This window comes from Macaca fascicularis, chromosome 1, assembly GCF_037993035.2.
Source record: "Macaca fascicularis isolate 582-1 chromosome 1, T2T-MFA8v1.1".
NCBI classification, from domain to species: Eukaryota; Metazoa; Chordata; class Mammalia; order Primates; family Cercopithecidae; genus Macaca; species Macaca fascicularis.
The window spans coordinates 4829277-4852788 of record NC_088375.1 but is presented as its reverse complement, the minus strand read 5'-3'; the positions used below and the strand labels follow the sequence as shown (position 1 = coordinate 4852788).

General features: G+C 44.5%; 1 protein-coding gene across 1 annotated transcript in view; it reads left to right on the top strand.

Annotated features, from left to right (window-relative positions):
- Positions 1-2512: 2512 nt before the first annotated feature.
- The window catches only part of SPMIP3 (sperm microtubule inner protein 3), a 41025-nt gene continuing 20025 nt past the window's right edge, over positions 2513-23512 (top strand). The window contains exons 1-2 of the mRNA XM_065541001.2: positions 2513-2637; positions 14385-14453. Coding sequence (XP_065397073.1) covers positions 14398-14453 — 56 coding nt within the window. The 5' untranslated portion in view covers positions 2513-2637; positions 14385-14397. The remainder of the gene's footprint in view (positions 2638-14384; positions 14454-23512) is intronic.

Here is a 23512-nt window from a genome sequence, read left to right as displayed (position 1 = left end):
GAAGATGACTCCAAACAGTGAATTAATGGTGGATCCTGGGGAAGAGTTATTTAACGAATGTGCTTCCAAACATGAAGATAAGACTTGGATGTATTGTAAGAAAAGGTGATGAGGCTGACCTGGATGGTGGTCAATATGGCCTGGCAATATTTTGCCTTTTGAGAGCGTCAAAGGACAATATGACATGGTGGAAAGATAGACCAATAGTGTTGTGTTCACATTTTGCAGGACAATCCCAATGCCGCTTATCTAAGGAAACACTAACTTTGCCATTTACAAAACCCAGCGGGGAGACTGGAGGACATTTGAAAGCTGAGGGGAATGGAGAACTAGGTGTTAGAGGTCACCAAGCACGGCACAGGCTTGAAGAAATGTCTATCAATGAGCGTCTTGATGCAAAAGCAGCCCTTGTCGTTCAGAGGCCGTTCTGATGAGCAGTCCACACAACCTCTTCTACTGTGTAGATTCGTCATAATTTCGGTTTGACTCTTCAGTTTAGTATTTTAAAATGCACTTAAATTATATATTTGTATTTTATATACATGGCGTATATAGTATGATCCCAGTTTTCTAAAATTATTTGTCTATAAAACCCCTCTCTCACTCTTAACCTCCATCTGTTTATATTTCTAGAATGAAATCTAAACTGATATTCACCAATTGTGGACAATGATAATTTCTGACCAGTGAGATTTGTGTTCTTTTTTTTTGTAATTATTATTTATTTATTTTTTGAGACAGTGTCTTGCTCTGTTGCCCAGGCTGGAGTACAGTGGTGTGATCTCAGCTCACTGCAACCTCCGCCTCCCAGGTTCAAGCAATTCTTCTGCCTCAGCCTCCCGAGTAGCTCTGATTACAGGTGCACATCACTACACCCGGCTAATTTTTTGTATTTTTAGTAGAGATGGGGTTTTGCCATGTTGGCCAGGCTGGTCTCGAACTCCTGACCTCAAGTGGTCCACTCACCTTGGCCTCCCAGAGTGCTAGGATTACAGGCGTGAGCCACCACGCCCGGCCTGTGTTCATTTTTAAACTTTCTTCTTTGAACATTTTGTTATATTGACAGGTATATCTTACATAAAGAACATGGGAATTTTTTGTTCATTTTTTTTCTCAGTGAAGAATATGGGTTATTACTCTTAAAACACCTTTGACATCAAATAGCTGGATTCAAATCATAGATTCATTACAGCCTGCTTGTAGGACTGTTAGGCAAGTTCCTTAGCTTCTCTTAGCCTTCATTTCAAATAGAAATACTTCATTTTCAATAGAGAATCTCCCTCCATGGTGGTCATGGAGATTCTAGATGGTGTGTGTCTAATAGCTAAAACGACGTGAGGTGCTTACTCAACAGATCAGACCCAATTTATCATTTCTCTTAGTGTGGTTCCAGTTTGTTGCTTCTGTCCTCATATATTGAACTTTTCCTTAGCTTATCTGCTTTCAACAAAATGCTGTGTCACCAAGACTCTGTTATTACATTATTTCATGCCTGTTCCATATAGACTAAGCTCCCAGCAGGAACCCAGCCTAGCCCCGGTCTCTCCTGAGTGCCATCTGGAATCTTATGGAAATATTTTACATTCTCACTTGCAGACTGTATTTAACTGAGAAGTGTCCCTGTTTCCAGGACAACCTACTGTAGATAATGCCACTGTTGGCTGGGCGCGGTGGCTTATGCCTGTAATCCCAGCACTTTGGGAGGCCGAGGAGGGAGGATCACGAGGTCAGGAGATCAAGACCATCCTGGCTAACACAGTGAAAGTCCATCTCTACTAAAAAATACAAAAAATTAGCAAGGTGTGGTGGTGGGCGCCTGTAGTCCTAGCTACTCAGGAGGCTGAGGCAGGGGAATGGCTTGAATCCGGGAGGCAGAGGTTGCAGTGAGCCGAGATTGTGGCACTGTACTCTAGCCTGGCAACAGAGCAGGACTCTATCACAAAAAAAAAAAAGAGAGACAATGCCAGTGTTTTGGTTTGGTTTTGGTTTGGTTTTGACAGGTTGGTCAGAATAAATATTTTTGCCACTTCTTTTTCTTGGGTTATGGCTTGCTTCTACGTAGTGGTGCTATTGTGACACTTCATGGATTGGTTTGAACCATATTTTTAAATAATTAAAATTCTCCTTTGATACCTGCAAAGAAGCAGGTTGGAGCCTGATCTAGCCTTGGACAAGGCAGAGCTGGCCTCATCTGCCCCTCGTGCCAAACTATACTTCCTCAATTCTAGCTTGCAAAGGGCAGGACTCCTCAGTGTGGCACCACCCAGATTTTCACCTTACGTTGTCCTTGGGACAATCTTTACAGAAAAGAAAGCTCTAGTGATTAGATAGCCTGGATTATTTGCCTACATGATTTTCCTTTTCACACTAATTTTTGCCCTTTCTTTCATGCGCAGCTGGGCTGTCTCTAGAGACCAAAGTGATCTCTACTTTTTGTAAGCCTAAGACCTGAAAAGCATTGCCTGGCAAACCTTGTAAGCCATCGTGCATCACAATACCCTTTGAATGATGTAGAGGAACCAGGCCCCGCCACTGCCACTCTGCGGTTGATCCAGCAGCAGGAGGCAGCTATAATCACCACTGGCCTCAGAGTACTTTTAAGAACAAGGAGGTATCTGCCCACAGCAGCCGAGGCAGGTAAGAGCGGTGTGGTTGTTACTGCCTGTACCTCTCTCGCCTCACTTAGTGGCTGCATTACTACATGGTTGACTGCATTTCAAATATTTTAGAGATAGGAACTCACAACATAAAGAAACTTTATGGCAAGCCTTTTGGTAAAGCAAAAATTTCTTTTAGAACGTGAATACTCATCCCTCTCAACTTTGAATTCTTGTCATAGTTTTAACTCAATGTGTCTTTTCTTTTTCTCAGAAATGGGTACACCTATGTTTAATAAGATATCTGGTTCTCTGTGATACAAGAATACCTAGGTTTTAAAAACTGTTAACGAGATGAACAGGTCACTGAGTCAGCTGATCGACTGATTCTTTCATTTATTCACTCATTCTGAAGTATGCATCAAGCACTCCTTGGAGAGCGAACACTTTGCAAGAGAATGAGATAGGGAAGGACAAAGAGAGTGAAGATCATGGCCACCAAAACGAAGTGGTCCCCGACATCTAGGAGCTCATGTTTTACCTGAAGAGACAAAGTGCTGTATAAAATGGATGTCTTGGCCAAGCATGGTGGCTCACACCTATAATCCCAACATTTTGGGAGGCCAAGGAGGGAGAATCGCTTGAGCCCAGGAGTTTGAGACCAGTCTGGGCAACATAGCAAGGCCCTGTCTCTATTTAAGAAAACGAACAACAACAACAACAAAAATCCTAGATGTCTTGTTGTTTGAAGAATTTCTGGAGCCTTATCCAAAGCCTGGCAGAGAGTTGTCACTAATTTTTCTTAAATAATAGAATAAATTAATTCAGAAACCAATAAACCAAAAAGGAAAAGACTCAGAACCAAAATGCATAGGAGAATTTACCAGGGGCTCTGGGAATTCAGAGGAGGGAAATGGGCCATTTGAAACTCAGAAGAGAGGCCTGGTAGAGAACTTATGGAGGACCTGAACAAAGCCCTGAAGAATGGGCTTAAAGAATGAGTATTCAGGCAGCAGAATTCACTACAGAACTGGTGAGAATCAGGGGAGAGGGGAACCGACCTTCCTGAACTGGGAAAACTGGCTGCCTGAGTAAACAGAAGCAATAGGGGACTGACAAAGTAACTCAGTTGCTGCGAGCCCTCTTCTAAACAGCCTCTAGGCACAGATGCTCAAAGGCAGTTAGAAAGGTCGTCATGCTCTTAGCAGGGTGAGTCATGTCAGTCCTAAAGCACTTCCCCACCCATGCCTTCTCTACACCCTCAGGTCACTAGGGCACTGCTTCCCCCAGAGGCTGAACTTCCTCTAATTTCATGAGCACAGATGCAACACTTACAAGGAAAAGGGGCATTATAAAATAAATGCATCCAGAAAATCAACTGATACAGTTTACTCACCAGTTCAAATGCCATTTTCTGACTATTCCACAGGTTTCCATTGACTCACTGAATTTTCCAAATCTTACTAGATATATGACATCAGAGTCTTGGGACCCTAACTCGAATATCCTTCCTCTGTCCCTTCTCTGGACAGATTAATTCGTAACTTGCTAGTTGTCTTTCATGGGGGCCCATAAGTTGATTAAATTTGCTAAATAGTTGTGACTGGTTTCACTTGACATTGTACTGGGAGTATCCAAACTGATTTTTTTTTTTTTTTTTTTTTTTTGAGATGGAGTCTCACTCTGTTGCCCAGGCTAGCGTGCAGTAACATAATCTTGGCTCACTGAAGCCTCCACCTCCTGATTCAAACGATTCTCCTGCCTTAGCCTCCAGAGTAGCTGGGACTACCGGTGCGCACCACCACACCCGGCTTATCCGTGTATGTATATTTAGTTGAAACAGGTTTCACCAGGTTGACCAGGCTGGTCTCAAACTCCTGACCTCAGCACTTTGGAAGGCCTGCCTCATCCTTCCAAAGTGCTGGGATTATAGGCGTGAGCCACCATAGCTGGTCTGATTCAACAACACTTTTTAAAATTCTTTCCTATCATAAAAATAGACGCCAATTTTAAAAATGTTTTTCAACCAAGTCTTCAGAAAGTCATTCTCCTTGAGGAAAGCTTTTCAGATGCTTCATATCAGGGAAAATGTCCAGGTTTTCTGAAGCAAATGTGACTTGTCTGCTCTTAGAGTCTATTTTTTTAGACCTCTGAAAGCGGAGAGGGAGACGCAGCCACCCAGCTGCCTGGAAGGTAATCTGGTACGAAAGGATTCTGTTTTAGTAGTGACTGTGCTTTAATTTTATATGCACTTCTGTGGCTCTGTGATTAATATCGGACTTTATCTCCTTCACCAGACTGTAAGCAACACGATGGTGAAATCACGTGTCTTTTGCTAAACACATTTCCTGTAGCTGCCTGGCAGGGTCAGGCAAAGGTAGTTGGTTAATAAATCTTTGCTGAATGGATCAGTCGATCAGTGATGCTACAGTGGAAGGGGCTTGAGCCTTGGAGTCAGACAGACCTGGCTGTGTGAACTTAAACATGTGGTTTAACACTTTCTATAAACTAAGAGGAATCATGAACATCGTGCAGGATTCTTTCAAGGACTGGATGAAATAGCCCATGTGAAAGGTCTGGTGGATGGTGGGTGTCGGCTGAGGTTCTTCTCCACCCCTCTCTACCAGAGGGTAGTTGTTCTTTTTCAAAATCGCTTCAGCTATTTTAGTTCTCTTGCATTTCCAAATAAATTTTATTCTTTTAATTAATTAATTAATTAATTTTTTGAGACCGGGTCTCACTCTGTCACCAGGCTGGAGTGTAGTGGCAGGATCTCAGCTCACTGCAACCTCTGCCTCCCGGGTTCAAGCGATTCTCCTGCCTCAGCCTCCCGAGTAGCTGAGATTACAGGCAGGTGCCACCATGCCCGGTTAATTTTTGTATTTTTAGTAGAGACAGTTTCATCATGTTGGCCAGGATGGTCTCGATCTCTTGACCTTGTGATTTGCCCGCCTCGGCCTCCCATAGTGCTGGGATTACAGGCATGAGCCACCACGCCCAGTCCCAAATAAATTTTAGAATAAGTTTGTCTATATCTACAAAACATCCTGCTGGGATTTTGTTAAGATAAAGCAGATCATTGTACAGTGAATTGTTATCTTTATTATGTTCTCTTCCAGTCCATGAATGTAGTCTACCTCTCAGGTCTTCTCTGGTTTCTTTCATTAGCATTTTGTAGTTTTCGGCATACAAATCCTGTATATGTGTTGTTTGATTTTCACATATTTCATTTTTAAGCAATTGTAAATAGTTGTGTTTTAAATTTTTGTTCCAATTTTTAATTTATACCTAGAAATATGATTTTTTTACATGTTAATCTTGAATCCTACGATCTTGCTAAGCATAGCTGTTGGTTTTAGGAATTTATTTGTAGATTTCTTGAGATTTTCTACGTGGACAATTATGTCATTTGCAGCTAAGGACATCTGTATACCTCTTATTTCCTTTTCTTCTTATTGTACTGGCTAGGACTTGCGGCACTATGTTTAATATGAGTAATGAGAGTAAACATTCTTGTTTTGCTACCGATTTTAGGAAGAGAGCACTCAGTCCTTAACCATTATGTATGACGCTAGCTGTAGGTTTCTGTAGATGTTCACTATCAGATTGAGAAGGTTCCCTACAGTTTGCTAAGAAATTTTACCACAGATGGGTGAATTTTATTAGGTTCTTTACTATTATTGTATGTTGTACAAATTTGATTTAATCCATATTATATAATGCCAAAAACGTACTGAGAAAGTTGACAAATCTTACAGATTTGTTCCTGAAGTCAGCATGTTGAACATTAACTTTGAGGAAGTTTGTTGCAACGTGCATTTTTAATTCATTTATCTTGGTTCACCTTCTGAACACCAATGTGATAAAAAGTTGTATTGTTAAATTTTAATTTCTGTGCGCGGAGAGTCTCACCTCAGTGGTCTGGGGGCCAACATTAGTTAATGGAGGTGGCTGAATCCTCCTGGGAGCCACGAAGCTGTGCAAGCCTTGACTCATTCTTAGCAATGTACCTTAAGAAATAAATTCAATAGAATGAAACGTATTCATAGAGATGTTCAGCATGACCAAAATGTCCAAAATTAGGGTATTGGGTTAAATAAATTATAACTCACTCAGTTATTCAATGAATATTTGTCAGATGTCTACCATGTGCTAATTATTATCTTTGACCTGACTGCTATAGCAGTAGACAAAATAGACAACCCTGCCCTTTCTTCTTTTCTTTTCCTTTTTTTTTTTTTTTTTTTTTTGAGACAGAGTCTCATTCTGTCACCCAGGCTGGAGTGCAGTGGCGTCTTTTCAGCTCACTGCAACCTCCACCTCCCAGGCTCAAGCAATCCTCCCGTCTCAGCCTCCCAAGTAACTGGGACTACAGACACACGCCACCTGCCCAGATAATTCTTGTATCCTTTGGACAGATGGGGTTTTGCCATGTTGCCCAGGCTGGTCTCAAACTCCTGATCTCAAGCGATCCACCCACTTTGGCCTCCCAAGCGCTGAGATGATAGGCATGAGCTACTGCAACCACCATGGAGATTACTTTCTAATGAGGGCAGGGTGAAACAAATATAAATAAGATACATAAGTAAACGTACAGTATGGCAAATGGGGAAAAGTGTTTTGGAGAAAAACAAAGTAAAGGCAGGGAAAAGGAGTTCAGAAGTGGGGTGGAGTGGAGTCTTATGTTAAATAGACTGGTGGATGGCCCTCACTAAACTACACAAAGGAATGTGAAATATTAAAATTAAGAATACTCAGCCGGGCACAGGGGGCTCACGCCTGTAATCCCAACACTCTGGGGGGCCAAGGCGGATGGATCACGAAGTCAGTAGTTCGAGACCAGCCTGACCAACATGGTGAAACCCTGTCTCTACTAAAAATACAAAAATTAGCCAAGTGTGGTAGCGTGCGCCTGTAATCCCAGCTACTCAGGAGGCTGAGGCAGGAGAATCGTTTGAACCCAGGAGGCAGAGGTTATAGTGAGCCAAGATTGTGCCTCTGCACTCCAGCCTGGGCGACAGAGCGAGATTCCATCTCGGGAAAAAAAAAAAAAAAAAAAAGTAGTCTAGCAATGTGGAAAAAGTTTTATGATATATTGTTCAATGAGAAACAAAGAATATAAAATAGGGCCAGGCACAGCGGCTCAGGCCTGTAATCACAGCCCTTTGGGAAGCCGAGGTGGGAGGATTGGTTGGGCCTAGGAGTTCAAGACCAGCCTAGATAACAGATAACATAGTGAGACCCATCTCTACAAAAAAAAAAAAAAAAAAAATTTATTTAATTAGCCGAGTGTGGTGGCATGCACCTGCAGTACAAGCTACTCAGGAGGCTGAAGGTGGAGGATCACTTGAGCCCGGAAGGTTGAGACCAGCCTAGCCAACGTGGTGAAACCCCATCTCTACTAAAAACAAGCAAAAAAAATTAGCCGGGCATGGCGGTACACACCTGTAATCCCAGCTGCTCAGGAGGCTGAGGCAGGAGAATCACTTGAACCCGGGAGGTGGAGGTTGCAGTGAGCCAAGTTCGCGCCACTGCCCTCCAGCCTGGGCGAAAAGAGCCAGACTCTGTCTCAAAAAGGAAAAGAAAAGAAGGGAAAATTAAAAATTACAAAATAGAATATCTGCTGTGGTTTAAATATTTCTGTATGGGCCAGGCATGATGGCTCACACCTGTAATCCGAGCACTTAGGGAGGCCGAAGTGGGTGGATTACTTGAGGTCAGGAGTTCAAGACCAGCCTGGCCAACATGGTGAAATCCTGTCTTTACTAAAAATACAAAAATTAGCTAGGCGTGGTGGCGCATGTCTGTAATCCCAGCTACTCAGGAGGCTGAGGCATGAGAATTGCTTGAACCCAGGAGGTAGAGGTTGCAGTGAGCTGAGATCGTGCCACTGCACTCCAGCCTAAGTGACAGAGTGGGACGGTCTCAAAAAAAAAATTTAAGTATGTATATGTGTGTGTCTATATATATATATATATAGACACACACACACACATATATATACACTATAAAAACATGAAAATAGTTGTTTACGTGTAGAATTCATGGATGGCTCTAATATTGTCTTATGGCATTATTTACTCTGGGCATACTATGTTTTCAGTGGTAAATAAAAACATTCAAAGATTTCCTAGGCATAATTGAAATTGAGTGAATGGTAGGGCAAGGGTACAGATAGCACTTTTGTTTGCTTTGGAAGAATTTTACTTGGGGCACATCTAAGTGAGGGTCTTTTATTAAGGCAACTAAACAATTACATATTTAAGGGAGATGAAAGTTATGTTGTTCCTGGTGCTGAGAACAACAGTTGTACAGTACTGGCTGTGACTATGAAAATGATGGTAAGTTTACCATATGTTCATACTTGAGTTATTACATTTGGATTTGGTATGTGGCTATATTTTTTAAGATGGACTAAAATAAAATGTACTGATATATCTTATCGCAAACTACACTTCTTTATGTGTCCAAGAGATTATGATTAACGGCAAAAAAAAAAAAAAAAATGTGATTTGGTATCCCTTACATAAGGTACAGGAAATTCTCTGAAGATCGGTAACCACTCCCAGACAAGGTCCTCTGATTATCGTAGGAGCATTGACTTGGACTCAACCACCACTGCTAATGCATTCCTCTAAAAACATTTGCATGGCATGGCGACCAGAGACAACCCACAGAATGGGAGAAAACATTTGCAAACTACCCACCTGACAAGGGATTAATAACCAGAATGTATAAAGAGCTTAAACAATTCAATAGGGAAAAGAAAATCTGATTTTAAAATGGGCCAAAGGGCCAGGAGCAGTGGCTCACACTTGTAATCTGAGCACTTTGGGAGACCGACGTGGGTGGATCACCTGAGGTCAAGAGTTCAAGACCAGCCTGGCCAACATGATGAAAGCCCACCTCTACTAAAAATACAAAAAATTAGCTGGGTGTGGTGGCGGGCGCCTGTAATCCCAACTACTAGGGAGGCTGAGGCAGGAGAATCACTTGAACACAGGAGACGGAGGCTGCAGTGAGCCAAGATCACGCCATTGAACTCCAGCCTGAGCAATGAGAGCAAAACTCCATCTCAAAAAATTAATTAATTAATTGATTAATTAAAATAAGCAAAAAATCTGAATAGACATTTCTCAGAAGAAGACACATAAATGGCCAACAGGTGTATAAAAAAAAAAGTTCAACATGGCCGGGCATGGTGGCTTATGCCTGTAATCCCAGCACTTTGGGAGACCGAGGCAGGCAGATCACAAGGTGAATCTGGCCATCCTGGCCAACATGGCGAAACCTTGTCTCTACTAGAAATACAAAAAATTAGCTGGGCATGGTGATGCATGCCTGTAGTCCCAGCTACTAGGGAGGCTGAGGCAGGAGAATTACTGGAACCCAGGAGGCAGAGGTTGCAGTGAGCCAACATCACACCACTGTACCACTGCACTCTAGCCTAGAGACAGAGTGAGTCAAAAAAAAAAAAAAAAAAAAAAAAAAAAAAAAAAAGTTCAACGTTACTAATCATCAGAAAAATGCAATGGGATATCATCTCGCCTCAGTTAAAATGTCTTTTGTCCAAAAGCCAGGCAATAATGAATGCTACTATGGAGAACAGTGTGGAGGCTCCTCAAAAAACTAAAAATAGAACTACCATATGATCCAGCAATCTCTCTGCTGGGTATATATCAAAGAGAAAGGAAATTGTTATATCAAAGAGGCATCTGCACTCCCATGTTTACTGCAGCACTATTCACAATAGCCAAGCTATGGAATCAACCCGTGTCTATCAATGGATGAATGGATAAAGAAAATGTGAGAGAGATATATATGCATGGAATATTATTCAGCCATAAAAAAGCATGAAATTGGCTGGGCACAGTGGCTCATGCCTGTAATCCCAGCACTTTGGGAGGCTGAGGCAGGAGGATCACCTGAGGTCAGCAGTTCCAAGACATGGTGACACCCCATCTCTACAAAAATACAAAAATTAGCTGGGCATGATGGCAGGTGCCTGTAGTCCCAGCTAGTCAGGAGGCTAAGGCAGGAGAATTGCTTGAACCTGGGAGGCAGAGGTTGCTGCAAGCTGAGATCACGCCATTGCACTCCAGCCTAGGTGACAGAGCGAGACTCCGTCTCAAAAAAAAAAAAAAAAAAAAAGCATGAAATCCTGTCATTTACAGCATGAAGGGAACTGGAGGACATTATATTAAGTAAAATAAGCCAGGCACAGAAAGACAAATGTTGCCTGTTCTCACTAATATGTGGGAGCTTGAAAAAATTTGAACTTGCAGAAGAAAATAAATTGAGTTTGTGGAGATGGAGAGTAGAATGCTGGTAGAATGATGGTTAGCAGAGGCTGGGAAGGGGAGTGGGGAAGAGGGGATAAACGGTGGATGGTTAATGGAACAAAAATACAGTTAGAAGAAAAAAGATCAGTGTTTGGTAGCACAACAGGTGATTATTGTCTGTAATTTATTGTACATTTCTTTTTTTTTCTTTCTTTTTTTATTTTTATTTCTTTTTGAGATGGAGTCTTCCTCTGTTGCCCAGGCTGGAGTGCAGTGGCTCCGTCTCGGCTCACTGCAACCTCTGCCTCCTGAGTTCAAGGATTCTCCTGCCTCAGCCTCCCGAGTAGCTGGGATTATAGGCATGCGCCACCATGCCTGGTTAATTGTTGTATTTTTAGTAAAGATGGGGTTTCACCATGTTGGCCAGGCTGGTCTCGAACTCCAGACCTCAAGTGTTCTGCCCACCTCGGCCTCTCAAAGTGTTGGGATTACAGGCCTGAGCCACCGCACCCGGCCTGTTCTACATTTCAAAATAACTTAAAAAGTGGAATTAGAATATTCCTAACACAAAGAAATGATAAATGATTGAGGTGATGGACACCCCCATTACCCTGACTGGATCATTACTCATTGTATGCTTGTATAAAAATGGCACATGCACCCCATAAATATGTACATCTCCTATATATCCAAAAAAAGCATGGCAACCCATGACCAATTTATTCCCGTACAAGACTGATTCAGAATTTCTAGGCACTGAGCCCTCACTCTATCTTCGAAAGGATAGTTGGGGCTGTCTTTGTTAGGAGCGCAAGAACCCTGAATACCCTGCATTATTCTGTCCAGCCTATCACTTCTGTCCAGCCAATCATCACTTCTGTCCAGCCTATCGCTTCTGTCCAGCCAATCATCACTTCTGTCCAGCCTATCAACACTTCTGTCCAGCCTATCAACACTTCTGTCCAGCCTGTCATCACTTCTGTCCAGCCTCTCATCACTTCTGTCCAGCCTATCGCTTCTGTCCAGCCAATCATCACTTCTGTCCAGCCTATCACTTCTACTGAAGTAAACTCTGCAGTCACAAAGCTTTCGGAGTTCGGGTTATCAAATTAACCCAGAGCTCAGGTGCATTTACAGATTTTCTCTTTCATTGTTTCTTCCTTCCTTCTCTCTCTCTCTCTCTTTTTTTCAAATAATCACAGCAGTAAAAGTACATTATAAATGATTAGGCTCTGTTGGATAGCCAGCTATTCCATTATAATGTAATGCATTTTAAATCTTCAAGTTGCTTTGAAAAACACACTCAGGTGAAATAAAGCAGCTAGCCAGCCAGCAGGCAATGAGTTAACCGTTGTCTATGAAAGGGAAGAGGAGGAGACATCATACACTTTTTTTTTCCAGTCCTTTCTGTCTCCTGGTTACGGAACAGTCCTAGTTTTGTGTTGGCTGTTGGTCTGGGTGCCTTGTGATTGTTTTGATAGAGCATAAGAGTTAAAATAAATATTTCTGCAGCCAGAGGGTTCCAGCCCTGGTTCCTTGGTAACCTCATACAAGTTACTTGACTTCTTCAGTACCTCAATTTCTTGGGAGTAAATAGCGATAAAACTCTGTGGGGTTGCTAGGAGGCTAATAGGAGTTAATACCTGTTACCTGATACATAATCCATGATTGTCAATAGGAACTCACATTTCTCCTTTCTCAAAGATGTTTTCAAGGACACGGAACACTTGCACACATCACTGCCTCGTTTAACCCTGCAGAGAGCTATTGTAATCAATGTGGAGAATGGGGAAATGACTTGCATCAGGTCACGTATGTCTCAGTCCAATGTTCTCCTGCTACACCACTAGCCATGTTTGTGCAAACCACAGGCCCACTTGTCTTTATGCATACATAATAGATAGGCAGAGTGCAAAATTCCTAAGGTAAATGGTAAAACGTGTGCCTTTGTCCCCTAGCCACTCAGTTTTCCTTCCCATTGTTTACTCCTTTTCCTGTGATTTTTCTTTTTTTTTTTTTTAAGACAGAGTCTCACTCTGTCACCCAGGCTGGAGTGCAGTGGTGTGATCTTGGCTCACTGCAACCTCCGCTTCCTGGGCTCAAGCGATCCTCCTGCCTCAGCCTCCTGAGTAGCTGGGACCACAGGCAAGCACCTCCACACAGCCTTTTTCTTTTTTTGTATTTTTCATAGAGGTGGGGTCTCACCACTTTATGTGATTATTTAAATGTAGTAGTTTGCTTGTGGCAAGCCATATTCTCCAGTAAATAATCAGATGTGGGCCAGGCCTGGTGGCTCATGCCTGTAATCCCAGCACTTTGAGAGGCCAAGGTGGGTGGATCACCTGAGGTCAGGAGTTCAAGACCAGCCTGGTCAACATGGTGAAACCCCATCTCTACTAAAAATATAAAAATTAGCTGGGTGTGGTGGCAGGTGCCTCTAATCCCAGCTACTCAGGAGGCTGAGGCAGGAGAATTGTTTGAACCCGGGAGGTGGAGGCTGCAGTGAGCCAAGATTGTGCCATTGCACTCCAGCCTGGGTGACAGAGTGAGGCCCTGTGGAAAAAAAAAAAAAAATGTGATAAGAAATTTTAGACTAGAAACAACATACATGTTTAGTCTAGGATCAGTGTGGGAAACAGAAAGGGGTTAACATACAAAATGAAGTGCTTAAAAAAAATCCTCAGAAGGGCTGGAGGAACAGGCTCTGGGTGGGGCCCCCAGGAGGCATCTGGAACATCTCCCCCAAACTGACCCATCACCGCTAAAGCTATGTCAGTCCAGATCAGGAAGCTGCTTCCAGGAGTATTGAGTTCAAGAACCTACTCCCAACACCACCGCCTCTGCCACCCAGGAAGCTGGAATTTGAACCTTGGGACACAGACTTCAGCCACTGCCTTCACAACAGTTGCTTCTTGTCTGCCCCAAAGCTGGAGATGAGACACTGGACATTTGCTGCAAAGAAGTGCTATGTCTCCACAACCTTGCTGGCCAGTAGAGATCACGGCAGCAGCCTCTGCCTCACGTCCACCTTCCAAATCCCAAGCAAGCACAGCCGATGAAAGGGCTCTCACTCCTAGCTGGGATTCTTGTCGTGAGGGACTCTGGGAAATGTTGTGCTTAGCTTGCAAGAAATGAGACAGGATCTTGAGGCACAACTGATCAAAGCAAAAACAAAAGAACAATGAGGTGAGACAGGAGACTATGCCCAGCTAACGTTAGCGCAGTACCTTTGCTTTTTATTTTCTTATTGATTTATACTTATTTAATTTTACCTTTGATTTTTAAAGAAAAGCATATCTGTATTTGCCTTATGCTTGCCATTTCTTTTTGCTCCTTTACTAATCTTGTATTTCCTTCCCTAAATAGCCTGTAAGCATCATCCTTCCACCATGTCAAATATTTTTACCAATTTCTTTCAAGATGGACTTTGCGGTACTAGATAGCTCACCCATGGAACTATGTGTAAACTGGCAATATGATCCTTTACTCTACATATTTTTTTCAGATTCCCATCCATCATGACAGCCATCCGACTACGAGAATTTATTGAGCGTCGCCCACTGATCCCGCCAAGGTATAGTTCTTCCAGAGGCACTGCCTCCAGGGCTGAGGCCAGGCAGCCAGGTGCCTGGGGAGTTAGAACTGCACATCCTGCTGCTCAGTGGTTGAGAGACCACTGCCAGGGAGTTCTAGGGAAGCTCTTTGGATGTTTCTTGATGAGCAGGTCTATGCAAACCCACTAGCAAAAGTCAGAGGAAGCTGAGACGCCAAAGAAAGAGACTGATAAATCCAGTTTCTTACAAAGAAATATTTAACAGGGACTTATGAACAGAAGCCACATATGTGTCTCGGTGGCAGTGAGATGAGATGGTGGATGTCTGCACCATTACCCCCGAGACCCAGGGTTTAGATACCATAGGGAAAGAGTGATACAGAAGGGATGTAGGGGACAATTGAAGTATGATAACACCAACGCTGTTTGGCCGAAGGGCAGAACTTACAGTAAGTACCTGCTCTGATACCAGGAACTATAGAGAAACTGGAAATCTTAGAGGCCTGGGGTGATATGATTTGGTTGTGTCTCCACTCAAATCTCATCTTGAATTGTAGTTCCCATAATTCCCACGTGTCATGGGAGGGACCTGGTGGGAGGTAATTGAATCATGGGGTGGGGCTTTCCCATGCTCTTCTCCTGACAGTGAATAAGTCTCACGAGATCTGATGGTTTTATAAGTGGGAGTTCCCCTGAGCAAACTCTCTTGTCTGCTGCCATGTAAGATGTGCCTTTGCTCCTCCTTTGCCTTCTGCCATGATCGTGAGCCCTCCCCAGCCATGTGGAACTGTGAGTCCATTAAACCTCTTTTTCTTCATAAAGTACCCAGTCTCAGGTATTTCTTCATAGCAATAGGAAAATGGGCTAATAAAAGGGGTTAATCAGAAGCCAACATGGTGAATTAGCATCCAACACAGAGTTGCTCTAGCCTCTACTTTGGGTTTAGGGAAGTTGTGAGAAAGAGAAACCTCACACTCACTGCAGAATCCAAGCAAACAGGCAACTCCAAATTCCCAAAAGACCAGAAGGATATTGGTTTTTGCTTGGGAAGAGCTTTACTGAGAAGTCTGAGCCACGCAGGCCTACATTTTGGATCGGACCATTTTACTCTGCTTGGGGTAAAACAAACTGCCCCTGTGCTTCGGCACGATGAGAGCTGACAGCACAGATGGAAACTAAGGAGCCGTTTCAATCTTTCTTCAAGGTCCTCTATGGCACAAGAATAACAAGCCCTAGATATGTTTTGTTGTACTAAATTTGATATCAGATGAGTCTGTAAATCCTAACCCCGCTCTCCCTTCACCATCTGTGATGGAGTCTGCAGAAGTGGAGTAGCTATAAATTTGTGACAGAAACCTCACACTGTGATTTGGGCGTCAGCCTCTTGTAGCCCCATTGGCTTCGTGGCTTTGAGCAAGCCTCATGTTTATTTTATTTTATTTTTATTTATTTATTAGGGACAAAGTCTCGCCCTGTTGCCCAGGCTGGAGTGAAGTGGCTGGATTATGATCTTCCAACTCCTGGGTTCAGCTGATCTTCCTGCTGCCTTAGTCTCCTGAGTAGCTAGGACTACAAGCTGTCTGGCTAATTTTTAAATTTTCTGTACAGACCAGGTCTCACTATGTTGCCCAGACTGTCTGGAACTCCTAGCCTCAAACAATCCTCCTTAGTATCTCAAAGTACTGGGATTATGGGTGTGAGCCACAACACACCCGTAATGTTTATTTTAATATTGAGTTATTTTAGTCATGTTTGGTCAAAAAAGAGAAGTCTTTCTTCCAGAAACTACAGAAGGAGTGAATGGATGGATGTGTCCTTCTTGGGTACACCTTAAGAATTTGCTTTTAAGACCTGGCGCAGCACCTCGTGCCTGTAATCCCAGCACTTTGGGAGGCCAAGGCGGGTGGATCACTTGAGGTCAGGAGTTCAAGAGCAGCTTGGGCAACATAGTGAAACCTATCTCTACTAAAAATACAAAAATTAGCCAGGCGTGGTGGCACACACCTGCAATCCCAGCTACTCAGGAGGCTGAGGCAGGAGACTCGCTCGAGCCCAGGAGGCGGAGGTTGCAATGAGCCGAGATCGTGCCACTGCACTCCAGTGTGGGCAACAGAACAAGACTTTGTCTATTAAAAAAAAAAAAAAGAGAGAAAAAGAAACAAATAAAATAATTGGAAGTTGTGATAAAGGCTATAAAGGAAATGAAAAAGGGTGTGAGAGAGAATAATGAAGGCGGAGAGGCAGGCAGAAGGAGAATGCCTTCTCTAGCCAGGGTGTTCAGGGAACAGCTCTCTGAGCAGTTAACAGCCGAGCATGATGCTGGGTGATAGGGGTAGGGGGGCGGGAGAAGGGAGTGGTCTGGGGAGGAGGAAGTGCAGGTCCAAAAGCCCTGAGTCATGAAAGACGCCATGACACGGTGACACGGGGGCTGGAGCTGGGAGAAGGGTGGGGAGGTAGAGGCAGGAGACGTTCCTGGAGGGCTTTGTGGCCCACAACAGTACATTTGAGTTTTACGCTATTACACACGCAATGGGTTGAAGGGTTTTATGCAATGGAGGACCCTGATCTGATTTACTTTTTATGAAGCTCGCTCTGAGAACAGATTGTCTGAAGACAACAGTGGGGGTTATTGCAGAGAGCAAGGGGAGGCAATGGTGATCTGGGCCAAGGGGCAGCCGTGAGCTGGAGAAAAGCCGTCCCATGGGAGATCCAGCCTGGAGGGGGAATGCACGGACTTGCTGATGGATTGGACCCATGTGCTGGCAGGTCAGGAAAGGCATCAAGAGCTGTCCCACGGTGAGCACTATGGGTGGAGGGTGGGGGCACCGAGACTAGTTCAGGTGCGGGAAGAGTGGGAGCCGTCAGTGTGCCTGCCCCCCGACCCATGTGCGGCTCTGAGGACAAGCCCCAGAGAGCTGAAGACAGCCCAGCCTTAGGCCTCCAGGGGCCCCAGGGCCTGCTGCGCTCAGTTCCACCCAAACCCCCCCGACTCCAGGCCAGGTCCAGACACCACAGAGCACCAGGAAGGAGTGGCCAGTAGAGGTTTGTTTCCATTTTCCCCAGAGGAGACCAGAGTTAAATAGGCCCCACAGTGAACAAAACAGATCTCAAACACACCCAGAAAGAGCAAAGCCGCTGGGGAGACAATCAGGAAATACTGGCGCCAGCTCTGTTCCTCTCTCCCCTGCTTCCTCCTCATCCGGGTTTCGGGAAGGAAAGGGTTTTGGTTTTTTGTTTTGTTTTTTTGAGACAAAGGCTTGTGCTGTCACCCAGGCTGGAGTGCAGTGGTACGATCTTGGCTCACTTCAACCTCTGCCTCCTGAATTCAAGCGATTTCTTGTGCCTCAGCCTCTGAGTGCTGGGACTACAGGCGCCCGCCACCATACCTGGCTAATTTTTGTATTTTTAGTAGAGACGAGGTTTCACCATGTTGGCCAGGCTGGTCTCGAACTCCTGACCTCAAATGATCCACTCGCCTTGGCCTCCCAAAGTGCTGGGATTACAGGCGTGAGCCACCGCACCTGGCCTATTTTATCTGTTTCTTTATTTCCTGCCTGTCGCCACCCCCAGAATAATAATGGTAAATACTTCTGAAGCTCTTACTCTGTGCCAAGCACTGTCCTAGGTGCATCTGAACTCCTTTAACCTTCACTACTGTGAGTTCCGTATGAGGGAACCAAGGCACTGTGTGGTTAAATGACTGTCCCAGATCCCACAGCCAGTGACTGGCGGACATGGATCTTAAACTCACGTCTGTGCTTATGGTCAGTGCACTTTGCTGCATCTCCAGGTTAGCCCCCTGGGCCGGGCTTACTTCCCTTTCTCTGCAATTCACTATCATGACCTCTGCCTTGCAGATTATCATTCCCAGTAGGCCCTGTAGGCACGGTTGTTGAAAACATTAAAATGAATGAGTGAGCAAAATTATCCAGTCATTTATGTGTGGTTTGTCCCCTGGTGACTGATGGCACCTGAGCCTGCCCTTGCGTGGTTTTGCACAAGCATGTATCCAATTCATCCTTAAATGCCCAAGCCTCAGAGCTATGCTATGGAAAACCAGATTAAAATCAGCAGGGACACTGAATCAAAGTAAATGTTAAATGGTTCACACTTAGCAGTGGCCACATAAAATTCTTGTATTCATAATCATATTGGCTGGGCGCAGCTGCTCATGCCTGTAATCCCAGCACTTTGGGAGGCCAAGGCGGGTGGATCATGAGTTCAAAAGATCAAGACCATCCTGGCCAACATGGCGAAACCCTGTCTCTACTAAAAATATAAAAAGTTAGCGGGGTGTGGTGGCACACACCTGTAGTCCCAGCTACTCGGGAGGCGAGGCAGGAGAATTGCTTGAACCTGGGAAGGTGGAGGTTGCAGTGAGCCAAGATTGCACCACTGCACTCCAGCCTGGCGACAGAGCCAGACTCCTTCTCAAAAAAAAAGAAAAAAAAGAAAAAAAAATCCTACTATATACAACATATATACAACTGTTTACTGGTGCCATCCCCTGGCTACAGGCTGGAGGCCTGTCACTCAGAGAAGGGCTGAGTGTGGCATTGGTTTGTGGAACGCAGGATACTCCTGAAAAGATCACTTTAAGTGGGTTAAATTCAGTGTGTTGTAGAAGATCAAAGATACAGAATTCATGTGTGATTTAAATAGATTTTTAAAACTTCGATCGAAACAGTCTCTGAAGATCCAGAGGCAGCCGTGTGGCCAGCTCATCCTGCGTGGGATGATATTGAAGCAGCGTCATTTTTCTGGGGTACGACCCATGGTTCACTGCCTCACGCCAACGAAATCAAGGACGTGAACACGCAAGGAGCGAGGTTAAGAGCGGAGGTTTGATAGGCTAAAGAAAGAGAAAATCTCTCTCTTGCAGAGAGAGGGAGGCCCAATGGGTCTTCTGGCCCCTGGTGAAGCACAGGTTTTATAGATGAGCTTGAGGAGGTGGTGTTTGAGGTCTGGTTTACGTAGGGCACAAAAGATTGGTTGGACCAGGTGTGCCATTTGCATAACATGAGAAGAACTGGTTAGGACTAGGTGTGTTGTTTGCATGGCATGTGAAGAAGCTGACCACCCCACCCTAATATTTTATTATGCAGATGGGTTCTCTACCTGGCTGGGTCACGTTCTGTTGCCTGTTTTTGTTTTTACTATATACGTGGTGACAGAGAAAAGGGAAGATGGAGCCTCCATGTTGAACATGCCTGGCCCCCAGGTAGCCCTTTTCTATGGACACAGCTGCTGGCATTCACCCTGCAAGTTTCCAGCTTGCTTATTCATGTCCGCAGCTCAATTTTACAGGCTGCTCTTTGTTAGAAAAGAAATGACTTTGGGGCTGCTTTTGTTAAAAGGGAAATTCCACCGAGGACTCTGTTGCCTTTTCCATCTGACTAAATAATTTCTGTCTCCTGTATCCACATCATCACCTTGGGAGATGTCAGCCACCAAGTACAAATGTCTCATTTACTCTCATGTACCCATTAATGGAGAAGACAGTGTCATTCCCATTTTACTGATGAGGAAACTGAGGCTCCCCACTTCCTTGAGGAGATTCTTCTGGAGCTGGTAAAACCTGGGAGATGAGGGCACAGGTCCGGGGGCTTCCCAGTCCTTCCTTCAGTTCCGTCTTCTGGACTTACTAGCTTATGTCTGCAGCTAAGTTATTTATTTCCCCCGAGCCTCAGTTTCTTATCAGGTATAGTGCTCACCACATTGTCTATGATTAGATAGTTGCCTAAATATGGCTTTCCTGACCAGATTATGAACTCCTGAGTGGAAAGACAATATTATCATCACTGTGTCCCTAGCACCTAGCACACTGGAGACACAAAAGAGCTCACAGTGAGTACTTTTCATTGAGTTAAAAGCATCTTCCAGCCAACATTGCTGTGTCTTTATGGCTTTTCCTATTTTTTAGTGTACAATGTCTATTTGCTGTCTGCCCCAAAATGAGAGAATCACAGAGTTTGTATGAAAATAGCACCGGATTCCTATTTTAAAAAAAAAATCATCACACATACCCTTGGGTGGCAGAATGCGACATGGAGTTTGGAGACCTGGGTTTGATTCACAGTGCTGGCACTTCCTCGTTTAAGTGGACTTTACTATTTAAAAAGTCCGCTTAACCTTTCTGGGGCTTGGGCTATTCTTATAAAGCAGAGAGTTAATCAGGTCTACCTTGCGAGGTGACTGTGAGGATGAAGTGAGATCATTTCTGTAAAAATGCTCTGTGGAGCATGAGTCCCAACAGAGCCGGAACAGAGCAGAGTGCGGTCATAAGAGCACAGGCTACCTGGGGCTGTGGGGCCAGGCTCTGGAGGACAGACACCCGTGGCCTCTCCTATGCATGTTGAATGTTGACTGTGGCTAAGCCCAGATCCCGCTCCGGTTACAGCCACACTCCCAGGGAACAGGTTTGCTCTCATGTGGACTGAATACACCACCTCAAAGAGCCAAGCCATCAGGGACTCGAAATCATGCACGGTGCCTGCACCCGCCCAGAGAGAAGGACAGGGCTTTCTACAGCTGGTTAAAACCCAGGTCAACAGAATCACTCTGAGCAGAGCCCTGAGCTGGGCTGGGCTCCACAGCCAAGTCTGAAGAGTCCACACGTGCTTTCACAGTCATTCGCTGAGGCCGGGTAACGCATAGCCTCGGGCCTGGCTAGGCATTTCCCCTTAGGAGGTCAAAACTCTCTTCTCCACCCAGCCAGCCCTCCCTCCACACCCATCTCCTTACGCGCACCTTCCCATTGTCTCTCCACTCTTCCCAAAACCTGCCAAGAGACACTCCCGAGGGGTGGCGGCAGGGAGTGTTACTTGGTGCTGGTGTAAGGATTCTTTATCCTCAAACCAGCTTTTACTGACTGCTTCTAAGGAGCGGCACTGAGTTTATTCACCTGTGTTCAGCAGCTGTGTGTTTGTATGCACGCCATGGTCAAAACCCAGCCCACCGCCAACAGCCCAGCCACTGTAGAAACCAACGTCCTTTAGGTGGATTCTTAAATGGTAGTGTGGCCCTGCGGTAACATTCCAAGGTGGTGCTTCAGAAAATGGATAGGTGCCTAAGAAAGCTACGTGGCCCACCCCCGTGCATTCAGAAATGGCATTTGTTCCCTTTATTGTGCCAGTTCATCTTTCTTCTTATGACTTAATACCCCATTGTTATTTACCAGCCAGGGCTCAGTCAGATTATCCCAGGCACTGAGCAGGCCCAGACAGCCTGTGGTTTTTCTGCAAATCAGAGCTCCCAGAGGTCCTCTTTGCACAGACAGAGACAGAACTCGCCCTGCTCAGCACTTGCCTTTCATACTAGACAACCGGGCCCACTCTGGCCCTCATACACTCCACTCAGAACCCAATTCTGTCCACGTCTTGGCACCTATAATTCCCTTTGCTTGGAATCTCCTCCCCATCCCCTTTGCTTACACCGGTCTTAGATACTCCTCCCTCTTCTGTGTCCTATCGACCCTTTATTCAGATCACTATTTCAGCATGTGAAGAGCTTTTTGAGGACAAGGGCTGCTTCTTAGTCAGCTTTGTATCTGCAGAGCCTAGCACAGTGCAGGGTGTTTTGTGTGCGTTCGATAAATGTTGGTTGAGTCGAACTGAAGGCATAGTTTCAGTTTTCATCCATCATCTGACACATATTTAGTGAGATATTTTATGCAAAACAATGTGCTACTTTCTACTGACTCTGAATTTTTTTTTTTTTTTTTTTTTTTAGATGGAGTCTCACTCTGTCACCCAGGCTGGAGTGCAGTGGCGCGGTCTCGGCTCAGTGCAAGCTCCGCCTCCCGGGTTCACGCCATTCTCCTGCCTCAGCCTCCCAAGTAGCTGAGATTACAGGTGCCCACCACCACGCCCGGCTGATTTTTTGTATTTTTAGTAGAGACGGGGTTTCACCGTGTTAGCCAGGATGGTCTCGATCTCCTGACCTCGTGATCCGCCCGCCTCAGCCTCCCAAAGTGCTGGGATTACAGGCGTGAGCCACTGTGCCTGGCCTCCTGACTGTGAATTTTTATGGCATCTACTGACTGCTCAGAATCTGTGGGACATCCCGAAAGACCCCACATGTCCAGGCATCACAAAATAAAGTCACCTTCCCAGTGATGGCCACTTACTGTGTTCCCTCTCTTGGGGAAAGGCAGGATTCTTTCCAATGCTCGAAGACGCAGCTTTGTCTTGGACACTTCCCTGTCTTTTACCCTCTATCCTATCTCCTAAAATATCCTCAATCAGCCCTATCCTCTCCATCCACATTTCCATCATATCAGAGCTTCATCATGGCCCACATAAAGCACTACAATCACGTCCTAAGCAGTCTTTCTATTTTTAGTCAGATGGTCTTCAAATTTGTTTTCTGGCTGGGATTCGCACCTGCAATCCCAGCACTTCGGGAGGTCAAGGCTGGAGAATCACTTGAGCCCAGGAGTTCCAGACCAGGCTGGTCAACATAGTGAGACCCTGTCTTTTAAAAAAAATTGTTTTCCACATTGCCATCAAAAAAGATCTTTCTATATCATGTCATGAATCTTGTTCAAAATCTCACAAAGTAGCCTGGGCAACATAGTGAAACTACAAAAAAAAAAAAAATATATATATATATATATATATGCCAGGCACATGGTACATGCCTGTAGTCCCTCCCAGCTACTTAAGAGGCTGAGACAGGAGAACCTCTATGATCCTAGGAGTTAGAGGCTACAGTGAGCTATGATCACACTGTACTACAGCCTGGGCAACAGAGTGAGACTTCATCTCTAAAAGCAAACGAAACAAACAACAACAAACCTCACAAAGATTTCCTATCACCTCCATTAGGAAAACAAACCTCAAACTTTCAGACACAATACCCCCTTTTAAATAACAGATATTTTGTAATATCTCTGCTATTCTTCTGAAATAAAATCTGTAAATAATATAAACCAACCACATATAATTTAAAAATATTAGGTTGGTGCAAAAGTAATTGCAGTTTTTGCCATTGAAAATAATGGCCATTGAAAGTCATAGCAAAAACCCCAATTACTTTTACACCAACCTATCTCATTACAGTTGTATAACTATAATATA